This window comes from Rhipicephalus microplus, chromosome X (genome assembly GCF_043290135.1).
Source record: "Rhipicephalus microplus isolate Deutch F79 chromosome X, USDA_Rmic, whole genome shotgun sequence".
NCBI classification, from domain to species: domain Eukaryota; kingdom Metazoa; phylum Arthropoda; class Arachnida; order Ixodida; family Ixodidae; genus Rhipicephalus; species Rhipicephalus microplus.
In genome coordinates this window covers 85684592-85697320 of record NC_134710.1, presented here as the reverse complement: position 1 = coordinate 85697320, position 12729 = coordinate 85684592, and the positions used below count along the sequence as shown (strand labels likewise).

The 12729-nt window shown below is 38.7% G+C and overlaps 1 protein-coding gene across 1 annotated transcript in view; it reads right to left on the bottom strand.

Moving 5' to 3' along the window:
- The window catches only part of LOC119176192 (lon protease homolog 2, peroxisomal), a 65209-nt gene that overhangs the window by 42080 nt on the left and 10400 nt on the right, over positions 1–12729 (bottom strand). Inside the window, exons 4-10 of the mRNA XM_037427359.2 lie at positions 11900–12015; positions 11541–11693; positions 4497–4657; positions 3384–3435; positions 3091–3212; positions 2788–2973; positions 1632–1779 (exon numbers count right to left, since the gene is read on the bottom strand). Coding sequence (XP_037283256.2) covers positions 1632–1779; positions 2788–2973; positions 3091–3212; positions 3384–3435; positions 4497–4657; positions 11541–11693; positions 11900–12015 — 938 coding nt within the window. The remainder of the gene's footprint in view (positions 1–1631; positions 1780–2787; positions 2974–3090; positions 3213–3383; positions 3436–4496; positions 4658–11540; positions 11694–11899; positions 12016–12729) is intronic.

The window sequence follows — 12729 nt, the reverse complement described above, 5'->3', positions numbered from 1 at the left end:
CGAGAAGACAAACAGGAACTATATATTAAACCATTTTGCAATATTCTACACACTGCAAGCACAAGTGCATTAAAACAAACAAAATTTCATGTTATCATCATCAATATCAGCCTATTCTATGTCAACTGCCAGACAAAAGCCTCCCCTAATGGTCTTCAAGAAAGCCCATCCTGTGTGCACTGAATCCACTTTAAGCCTGCCAATTTTTCAATTTTGTCGCATCAGCTAACCTCTTGTTCTCGGCTACCCCTTGGCATCGATAATGACTCTTAACTGACCATGAATTATTCATTATTCTAGCGACTGTGACATAACCTGCCCAGGTCCCCCCCTCCCCTTATTTTTCTGCTTAACGAGCCAGTAAACAAACTCGAAGTCCAACAATAGTTATGAAAAGAAATATGCGCATTTTTGCTATGTGAACATGTTGTCACAAAAATTATTCAAATGCGTCCTATAATAAGGAAGTTACAGGGATAAGAACATCTGTATCAGCAGGTTTCAAATTTTCCTATGGCCTTGCCACCATTTTCTGCAAAAGGGAGGGGAAAGGTGTAGCCTGTTGTCATGACTCCGCCCACTTCAGCAGCGTAACATGACATCAGCAATACGTCATCTGCGCGCAGCCAACAACCGAGCAGGGCATCCCCAACATGAGCATGTGTCATAGCGGCGCGGGAAGAAAACGCAGTTCAAGCAGCACCCCTCCCCTAGCAATAAAGTAGCAAGACACCTCTTTATCACAGAGGCTTTCATTCTGGCACTACTGCTTCTCCTAGTAGTCTTGGGCTCTACAAAACGGCAGAGGACAGCACAGGAAAACGAAAAAACAAACTATGTGGTGAGAACTGCATCACCCCAAGGCCAAGGCACTGTTTCATAGGGCAAAGGACAATCGACGAGCTCAGTGTACGTAAAGTAGCCCATGAGCAAGCTTTAGTCACTGAGCGTGTACGAGGAGGATTGGTCAGACGAAGCAACCAGGAACGGGATTGTTTTTCTAAATGGAGAGTCTGTACGACATGCAGCGCTATAATATGTATTCAGAAAATGTGATCGTCGTGGTCTACTGTACGAGTTGTATGGTCTACTGTACAAGTTGGGGAGTTTGTTTGCGGGGTGCAAAAAGAGTTGGAGCCTGTTTTCTGGCCCTTAAATGTCAGCTATAGGATACTGGTTACCCCTGTTTATTCTTTGATCCACTCTGCTGTCTTCGTATCTCTTTGCAATACTTACTTCTCTGCCTCCTTTCATTCAATCATATGTTGTGTGGTCCTTACCTTCTTCATTTTCTTTGTTATTCTCCAAGTTTCAGCCTCATGTTAGAACTGACAAGATGCAATGGTTGTACGCTTCCCCTTTTAGTGACAGTGGTAAAAATTTCATGTACAGAAAAGTAAAGCTTGTGAACATACTTAGAAAATGCATGCATGCAACGTAACAATGTGTAACTGAGTTTCTGCATGGACATTTCACAGCAGTATTGCACCTTCCTGAAGTTTTTTCAGGCACAATCTCAATTGTAGAAGAGCTCACAAAGTTTATCACATATATTAACAAAATGCCTTCTACATAAATATGCAGTTTTAAGCATGAAAACTGAAATATGCTAACAAATGTACTCATCTCACCATTTTGTCAATTTCATCCAGCAAAAACACAGGGTTTTTGACACCAACAGTTCGCAGTCCTTGGATGATTCTGCCTGGCATAGAACCAATGTACGTCCTGCGATGACCCCTAATGTCTGCTTGATCACTCACTCCACCCAATGATATCCTGCAAAAGATATGACCAACATCCTATACCAGGCAAAAGACAAAAAATGTTAGAAATGATTCATTTAAAATTATCATTTGTACATAAACCTACAAGTGAGATTCCCTCCCCATTCCTCCAGATAGACACAACGAATCTAACATTTTCACAATAAATTTCACGATTAAAGAACGGCAAGAAAAGTGTTCACATTTTACCACTAGTACAACTAACTTAACAGCCTCATCCCAGGCTTCACTGCAAATTTTCTTTATACAGTGGACGTTCGAAGAAGTCTAGAGAAAATTTTACCAAAACACGTATAAAAATACATTAATTGTTATACAAAAAGTGAACTGTCCTTTTACCGTAGCACCGGCCAGGCAGTGAGTATACCATTTCTCTATTATCAGCTCAAGCCTCTCACGGTCACAACATCTACAAGCAGCACTTTTTCAAGAAAAAAAGAGAAAGATACATAATAAAGAAAAAAAGCTGTAGGTTTTCTTGTAGCTTCATGCTAAAACTGGGTAGACTTAGAGTTTCCTCTAAAAGGGCTCTCAAATGCAGAACGAAAGGGCACGCAGAATTCTGAATGAAGTAATGAGCTTCCAGTTGTTTAATAAATGATATTCAGCTCGGACACAGCTCAGCACATTATTGCCCAATGACTACACAAATTGATTTATCACAGTTATAAAGTATCGAAAGGTACCAATCATAGGAAGCAGCGGTTATCTCCCTGGTCACAAAGCAAACCCACACATAGACAGTCTTGCAAGCGAATAAATACAGGCACACTGTCAGTATGCCAGCACTTGAAATGTGTGCATTTCATGATAAGCAGCTTTTATCAGGAGAAGCAGGTTTACATTTGACATAGCTACTTTTAACAGTGCAAAAAACAAGTGAAAATGGAGACATTGGTCAAAGGTTGTATGTGTCCAGTATGTTCCTTATTTATTTTGCAGCCGACAGTTATTATTAAAATCAAGTTCACATATGCCATTGGGCATAGAAAATACATGCCTGTAGAACTCGCGGCCCAAGGAGCGAGCTATAGAACGTCCAACACTGGTCTTTCCAACACCAGGAGGACCCACAAAGCACAGGATAGGACCTTTCAGAGAGCTTTTCAGCTTCCTCACAGCCAAGTATTCAAGAACGCGCTTCTTAAGTTTTTCCATTCCATAATGATCAGCATCCAAGTCAGACCTGAAAAAGTTAAACTGATGTAGCAAATAATTTACAGAAGATAAGTTTTCATAATGAGTATAGAAACATCTGGAGATGAGAGCCACTATAAAGAAGAGCTATATAAATTTGAAGCACCTGGATTTTGCAAGGTCCACTACTTCTGGAGAACTTTGTGCCCAAGGCAAGTCAATAAGCAGTTCCAAGTAATTCCTTGTCATGGCATGCTCGGGCATATGCGGTGGCATCTTCTTCAGCCTCTGAAAGTAAGGTATTCAAATGATCTATCACTACATGTTTATGAGAATGAAAACCAGCAAAAAAAATTCACTGCTCCTCCTACTGCTCACAGAGCTGCCACCACAATAGCTTCATTATCAAGGTAACTATTTAAAAGTACAGAGGCAGCCTGAAAATTTGGGAAAAATTACCTGTAATTCTTTTGTTGCTACTTTTCTAGCATGATCAGGCATTTCAGCTGCCCTGCAAAACAAAGAAGGAACAAAGTAAGAACTACATGATCAACATTTACCGTGAACATATATTTTTTAATGAAATGGGTGGAGTGAATGTGCAACTTGGCTACAATAACAAGTTCAAGTACTCCACATGAGTATTAATTATGCTCACAGAAATCTAACAATTATGTTTACACAATTCTCCTAGGAATTATTGAAAAACTTATGTCACAGTGTCAAATGGTCAGCATGCCAGGTTATGGCCCAAAACCAGTAAACCGCTGTCGTAACATAGGTTATTCTGGATAATGTAATCAGATTATGTCAGCTGTGACACATCAATGAGCCTGATAATTTTAGAACAAATGTACACTTGGTGTGAAAGTGGGTACACTCAATTTGCCCCTCTAAACCTTAGGTCAGCATACACATGAGAACAAAGGGTCATTCTTGATTCACTCTCATTTCAGAGGTGGGAGGGAAGAGTAAATGGGCCATGATAATCACAAGTGGATGTGACTATGAAGAGGAAAGAGGGCTTTCAAGTTCAGCCAAAGTGAGTGTGAACAGGAGCGAGTTTCAGTTAACATATGAATGTGAGTGGTTATTGGCAATTGTGACTGAACGTGTGTGTTCTCAAACCACATCCAAATACAAACAGGATACAATGAAATAATGGTGTAACAAAGTCAATTTAAGTGCACATGAATTTACCATAGACATCTATATATATATATATTTAATACCTAATATCAATTAAGTAAATATGATCTACCAATGAAAATAAACTGCAGTCGGATACAACTTTAGAGCGAAGTGGCATTTCCACCTAAAAAGTGATAGCACACAAGCCTGCACCAATGAGTGTATGCTCTAAAGAGGCAAAAAGTGATGAGAACAGTTGCGCAGACTTCCTGGACAAAAACAAAGCAGGTCGAATGCAGTGTAGCAGTTGTGGCAAATCATTACAAAATTTTTTTTAATGATTATGTTGTAGAATGCAAACTACACAAAACTAGCTTGACTAATAATAATAATAATGTGGTAAATACAAAGTACAAATAAAAATTTTAAAAATGTACTAACTTTATTTTTTTCTCCAACAAACCAACCTCATCTCCTTCCTCAAAATCATCATCATCAATATCCAGCTGTTGTCTTGGTCGATGAGGTGATCCCACCTTTTCAATATGAAAAGCACGTGATGGGCTCCCATCCTTCTTTGCTTGATGCAAGAATTGAAGACTCTTTAAAAAATGAAAAATAAATAAATGAATTTTCACCATATGTAGAGATTCTCTACAGCAACACTGTACCCGGAATCAAACAATGTTACACAAGGAATAAAAACTTCAATATCTGCATATCCCATCTGTGGAATCTGCTAACTCAATATATAAAACATTATTACACTCAGAACCCTTTAGAACAAAACTATATTATGCTATCTAGATCTGAGTCATGCTTTTTTAATGAACAGCTTCTGTGATGACTGATCTCGCATCACTCTTTCACTCCACTGCTTATGTTTGGAAGTTTACTAGTGTTCCAGCACTGACTGTCAATAAACCAACAGTTGGTGCTCCTTTGTATATTCTCTTTCCATTCCTCATGTTCTTTAACATAGCGCCAGGAATAACATATTTAGCAATCGTAGACTCTCCGTTGTTTTGATAATTTTGTACAGCATAACTTCAGCACTCTGCCGTAACAACCTGATTTGCCTCAAATACAGTGCCATGCTCTGGCCACTACACTTGAATACTGGCACATTTTGAAAATTTAGCACAGGTACACAACTCTTTGTGCTCATTTCAGTACTCGTAATCAAGTTTCGTGCTCTTTTAATATTTTGAATAGAAAAAGTGCTCTGCAAGTTCAATCGAATATTCAATGCATCAAATATTCGCACAACTATACTTACAATGAACGTGAGGGCCTTCCTGTACAATTCTTCTCCAGGATTGCACCGATTTCAAACACATGGGGCCCACCACTTCCACTCAATAATTTCAAGTTATTCAATAAAAATGGCTTGCTTTCTGGCATAATACTATTGTCTACATAAAATTTCAGTGTGATTTATTGTTAGGCCAGTCTTAGTGTTTGATCTAATAAATGACCAAGTATGGTTCTGCAGTGGCACAGTTCTCTCCTACAGTTAAAAAGAGAGAAACACACTATATGTACTTGGTAACAAGTTTCAGTATAGTGGAGATACAGCCAGTTTAGGATTTGGAGCGATTTCTGGAAAAGGTAAAAAGCTGTTTTGGAGCAGACAGGGAGCAGAAGGAACAGTGTTTAGAAGCAGACAAAATGCAGTTTGAGGTCGCCTGGTGTAGTACAACACCAAGTCTGCATCTTTTTAAGGCATATTATTATTGATATGGAACTAGAAAATGCTCTTTTGAAAACAAACAATCAGACAGTCATCATCAATTAGGCTGCTTAAACAAAGAAATGCCCAATATAGATTTCACTGCAGCACACATGCATCTTGTGGTGAAACATTAGCGACAAAGCGAGTGTGAAACACACGCTGTTTCTGCAAGTGTCAAAACGTCATTCTAGCTTTCAAGAGGAGAAGGAATTACTGACCCGCCAGTACCCCTCTCTCTATTGTTACTTCTCGCAGCTGTCAAGAGATCTCAAACTGGGTTCCGTGAAGGGAGTAAGGTTCAGTGAGTGCTGTGGGCCTACGAAGTACTATTACTTTTTCTCCGTGTTGTCATGCTTTGTGCCACTGGTACTGCCCATTTGGGGGGTTTTGATGAATTTTGAAGCAGTCGAACAGGAAGGACTAACATGGAATAGTGTTCCATATTATGTGGTATGGCATAGGCTGACTGAGAACTGATTTATACAGTTTATCAATTTAGAGAAATGACTTTGCATTGCACTTTGGATTTAATGAAGCCACCACAAGTGAATCTGCACTTGTATAGTCTATGAGCAGCGAGAAACTCATGTGGCAGCAGTGCTCCAGACATGTCAGATTATCGGGCCTACAGTGGCCATATGAATACACACAAGTTTAGTTCATAACATGTGCATAGGCGAGAATCAGTTGGGAAGTTTTGCATGCTGAAAGTGACACGTCTGGCTTTTTTTTTGGCAATTGACAGCAATATTCACAGCCCAAAAAGTGTTTTATAATGAATATGTGAGTGCAGCCACGCATTACTCAAGGCTCACTCAACATCATGTACAAATCGCTCACTTTCTATGCACACTGGTTTTCCACTGCATCATTTCAGTCTCCCAATTAATGTAAGCGATGAGTGCTTTGATGTGTGCGAGTGGCAGTGGAAACACTTCATGCACTATTTGTGCTCATACATTTAATCTTTGCATTCTGATTAGTCTGCCAAAGAACTTTCCACATTACAATTAACATAAAATGCTCTTTTTGCTTTTTTGCAAAACATCCAACAACATTATGTCCCAATATTCAATTGTATGAAGAAGCCTAGTGGTTTTGGCATGCAAAACCATATAAGTTATTAATATTATGTAAGAAGACACCGTTCACAAGGTGCAGTGCATAAAATGATATCCGCATAGTCAGCGTGCACTACATTACAATTTATGGCGTTCCAGCGCTGAAGAAACAAAAACCGGTTCTAAGGTTTCGCTTCATTTCGATAAACTAAAAGTTGATGGCAAACTGTATGTGTGGGACGCACTTCGAAATTGCAGGACAGAGCTGTCTCAATCCACTGCGTCTGCGCAACCCGAAAAGTCGACTTCTCGCTTCACTCGGGCAATCGCTCGTAAACGCGATAATAAGGGACAAGCCAACAAAACTCTTTGGATTATTTCACTCAATGCACGAAGTGTCTTAAATAAAATACCGCTTCTTGAAGATATAATTTCCACCTACCAACCACACGTTTTGGTAATCACAGAAACCTGGCTGCATTCTGAAGTGCAAGATTCTGAAATAGTGCCATCATCTTACACCCTTATCCGTAGGGACAGAGGATCACGGGGAGGGGGCGTTGCAGTAGCGATTAAAAACAATGTCAAATTTACTCGTTTGGATGGTATAGATAATCACGAAAAGCGTGTGGTGCAAAATGAACTTTTTTCGTAAGAATATAATTTTGGGAGGTGTTTATCGGCCTCCAAATGCACCCCCAGAATACTTATAAGCACTCTACAATTACCTGCTATAAAATACAAATTCACGTTCAACCATTTTTATAACTGGGGATTTCAACTTGCCCAGCATTAATTGGCCCAATCTTTCACATGATGGCAAGGACTCTCGAAATGCTGAATCACTGTTGTTAACTGCATTTACTTTTTCTTTGAATCAATTGGTTTCTGATGCTACTATGATTAATAGTTCTTCTGTACTAGACCTAGCGTTTGCAAGCAGCTCGCTCTAAGAGTGTTCGGTCGCTGTGAAAGAAGGTATCTGTGACCACAAATTACTCTTTGTAGAGTGTCCAATTTCAGGCTTCCGACCCACTATTCAACATTCCGACTCACTTGTCAGAGACTACAAGCATGCGCTCGATGATGCCGCACTTAATTACATGGAATCCTCATTTCCTTCTTTCAGCGATTTGGTTGACGTTAATGAATTGTGGTCACGTTTTAAAGCTATAGTATTACACTGTGAAAGCAGCTATGTGCCATTTAAAAAGAAACGTATTAACAGATAATACCCATGGATGAACTGTGATTTGATTCATATGAAGCGCGAAATCAAACGATGTCGTAAACGTGGTGACAAGAAACGGCTACAAAGTCTAGTACATATTTTTCATAAAAAGATGCATGTAGCAAGAGACCAATTTTTTTCGTCTACTCTGTCTTCCTTTATCACAGACCAACCCAAAAAATTTTGGCGTCACTTATCGAAAAATAAAAAAAGCATCACAGAGATAAAAACATCTGACGGAACTACCGTACTGATAATGCTGCTGTCATTGCTCAAAGTTTCAACGCCTTTTTTCAGTCCGTATTTACGCAGACGGCCTCACATGCGCACTTGCCAGCTTATACGCTCGTCAAATATATGCCTAAAGTATATTTAAGTAAAGAAGGTATTTTTAGCCTCTTGTGTAAATTAGACACAAAGAAATCTCCGGGTCCTGATGATATATCAAACGTTTTTTCTTAAAAGATATGCAATCTGGGTCTCAGAATATTTTTATAAGATATATGTAACTTCCTCAGAAACTTGTGTGATACCCGATGACTGGCGCTCTGCGAGAATAGTCCCAATTCATAAATCTGGCTCACCATTAGAATTAAACAACTATAGGTCAGTTTTCCTTACATCCACAGCTTGTAAGCTACTAGAACACATAATATTTAAGGCGATTATGACACATCTGGAAGACAATAAACTGCTTCACGACAACCAACACGGATTTAGGTCTGGCCTATCCACTTCAACTCAATTAGCCAAGATCACTCATGACTTTGCAAATTCACTAAACCTTAAGGGCCAGATCGATGCAGTGTTTTTAGATTTTTCTAAAGCGTTTGATGTTGTACCACAGGATGATTTAATTACGAAACTGTCAACTATTGGTGTTGATCAGAACATTGTCCGTTGGGTTGCATGCTATTTGTCATCACGGAAACAATAAGTGAGGGTCAATGACGGCCTTTCTGACTCATTAGATGTACACTCAGGAGTGCCGCAAGGATCCATGCTTGCATCATTATTGTTTTTAGTATACATAAATGATATTTATTTCTCTGTTCAATCACCTGTGAAAATCCGACTTTTTGCGGACGATTGTGTTATTTATGCCGACATTGTTCAGTACTCTGATCAAGCCAGACTCAACGATGCGTTGCAATCCATCTGCGCCTGGTGTGGTAAGTGGGGCTTAAAGCTCAACGCATCAAAAACGGCATCAATCACAGTTACAAACAAACAAAACCCATTAGAATTACAATATACTATTAATAACGCTTATGTTAAAGAAGCTACGCAAATGAAATATCTGGGTGTCACGCTTACAAGCAATTTAAATTGGGAAGCTCATATAGATAACATCTGTAGCAATGCGCTAAAAAAGTTGGCATTTTTAAAACGTAAACTGAGTCGCACTTCACCTTCTATAAAACTAATAGCTTACAAAGCGCTTATCAGGCCTAAGTTAGAATATGCAGACCTGGTCTGGGCACCGTATCAAAAATACTTAAAAAAATAGGATCCAAAACCTGGCTCTAAGGTTCATTTATTCTAGCTACTCTCGTTTTGCTAGCATCTCTGCTCTTCGCAAGAAGGCAAATCTGAAAACACTCGCTCATCGTAGAATAGTCTCTCGATTAAAATTCATCTATCAATTGTACCATGGTCACTTCAAAATTCCACCAAATCGCTACATGACCAACCCGTCCGTGCGCTTTGACCGTATTCATCATAATAAAACAGTTATAAAACCATTCAGTCATCTGAACGTTCATCAGTACTCATTATTCCCTCATGCTCTTTCATTATGAAATAAGTTACCTCAGGAGGTCGTTAATGTGGACATGACACAATCGTTCGCCATCTCGTCAATGACCTAACACTTGATTTTTAATATGCAATATATTATGTTCCTCATTAGTGCTGAGACTTTTTGTATTTCAGTATGAATGCCATTATTGCTATGCATTATTTATACTCTCCCTGATGTTGAGAATTTCCTTGTTTTTGTACCAAGTATTGCATTTTCTTATATTTTTATATTCTGCTTTGTCACTGACATTTGTTACCCACTCCTGCTTGGGCCCGAACAAGGCCTGCAGTATTTGTAAATAAATAAATTAATAAATTACAATAAGCATAGTGGCTTGACAAAAATAATCACTTGTCTACGAATATAGCCAGTCTCTTAGTGAGGGCAATGAGCTTCAGAACTCTAGACAAATAATAGAGATATAACGAGAAAACCACATCAGTGGAATGTGGGGTAGTGGGTATTGTGGCAGTGAAAAAGCTGCACGTATTTGGTTCCAAGTTGAGAATTTCGGGCCTGAAATGCTACATTGCCATTTAAACCAACGAAATACGAGCTTTGGAGTAGTTGGTGCGAGATGCACTCGAACAGGCACCTAGTAAGTAAGAAAAAATATTTGATGTCTGGTTATATATATATATATATATATATATATATATATATATATATATATATATATAGCAAGCTCTCTCTCTCTCTTTTTTTTTTCAATTAACAGTGCTGTGTAAGAGAATTTCACCATTCAGACACCTGTACTGTTTTTTTTATATAGCACAACAACAAAATGCAAAAGTTCTCTAAGACGGTTTCTGGGCATTTGGATATGCTAGAAGTTACTGGTACTGGCGTTACTGCAACCCACATCAGAGGTTCTCACCTCAATTACAACACAATGATACCAGCTGGCCATAAAAAAGCACATACTGTACAGAGCCCCTGAAAATCACACCAACATTTCAATTACTCTTTTTTCTCCATGTTTTATGGTACATAACTCTATGACTCTATCGATACACCTCGCCTGTGTGAACACCACTACAGAGAATGATGTAGGTATATTTAAGTGCAAGGATATTCATTAAAATAACTTGGTCTATTTTGATGGACATCCATTGTTTTGTTTTAATGATAACTTTGTAAGAAACTGGATGAAAAAGATAAAGATTCAGAGGCTACATACCTTTTTTATTAAGAATAATATGGTATTCAAATGACAACTGCATAAACCTTGATTTAAGTAAAGGTGGTTCTTATCATTGGATAGGTCAGAAAATCTCCACTGGTTCTTCATGTATTATTTAGGCCAAAGAAGCATCGCAAGAATGAGTATTAAAATATATTATGATTCAAATACATCATGAAATAAATCACCATGATTTACTGCATCTAACTATTGACACTATGTGCCACTCAGTGAGGAGAACTAAAATATTTGCCTGCTTACTTTCACTAAACTAGCTGTTTCATACTTGACTTTGGAAATAAGTAGCTCCGCCTGGTAGTTTATCTCATTGATCACTGTTTAATGCAGAAAATAACTTGAAATCCTTTTTATCATGTGTGACATCTTATGAGCCCCAAGGTACAAAAAAAATTTTAAAAATAAATTGCTAAAACCTACAGAAGCGAAGTGATGAAGTGGAACTGTGCTCACTTCAATTTGTCGAATCAGTAAAGGTAGGGTTTTCTTGAAGCGCTCGGCCAAGTCGACTGCATCCAACACTTGAAGTCTCTCTGCATGAGTGGCCCTCACAATGGCAGCACATAAATCTGGCAAGCTCTGAATAGGAACAGAGGCTAGCAGGCGCTGCAAAACAGAAGCCATAACCACTTTTGGGCAATAGAAAACATGAAATCAATTTATAATTTCATGCACAGAGACACACACAGTAACAGTAATTACCTGTCCTCACTCTCAGTCTAATGAGAGAGGGAACAAGTAATTTACATTGAACCAAGTTTCACACAAAGGCACACGCATACACATGAACATAAAGAGTGAAGAGTTATCACCTTCAGTCGAATGATGGAAGGAACAGACAGGTCAAGCATGTCTATTAATTTTGTGGCCTGCTCCCGAAATTGGTTCATCAGCTCAGTCAATTCTGCGTCGTAATCGTCCATGTCCACTGATGTATATAAAAAGCAAAAGAGTACACCCTTATCAACAGGATCTAATTACAAAAAAAAAAAAGAGAAACCAATGAAGAAATTGTGCTTCGAAGTTGCCTTAGACCACACACTGCCAACTAAAACTTGCAAAATTTTAATTTAAAAATGCAAACTGAAGCAGCACTGGACTTTTTACTGCACGACAAAAGAAAACTGGCGTAATACTTAGTGCTTCTAAGGGCAGCAGCAACATCATATACAACTCTGAATGACTGTGAATAAGGTTTTCAGACATCAGTGATCCCATTGGCACTCATAATTATACAGTGCATATACATGTGTGAAATTAAGGAACAAAATGTGCTGTGTCCCATGACAACCAATAGCCCTTCCCAACTTAGTGCGCTTTTCCGCATGACACCAATGCACTGCAGAGAAAGTGCTATGCATCCCCCCACGTGACAGCAAAAGGGTAAACATTTTTTTAATCACGTTCCTTTTTTTTTCCCCTCAATGCTCTGTTTTAAGAAAGATTTATGGCTGTGCCTACACAATCAAGAGAACTGCTCGAAATTCAGGAGTCTCTCAGGCAAATCAGAATAATTGCCAAGCATACAAGTAACATTTGTGTACATACTCTCAAGAATCAATACCCCACACTTTGACTGAAAGACACAGAAACGTTATGGCCTCGTGTATGTATTTTCTCATTTGGTGGGAGGTGGTAAAAG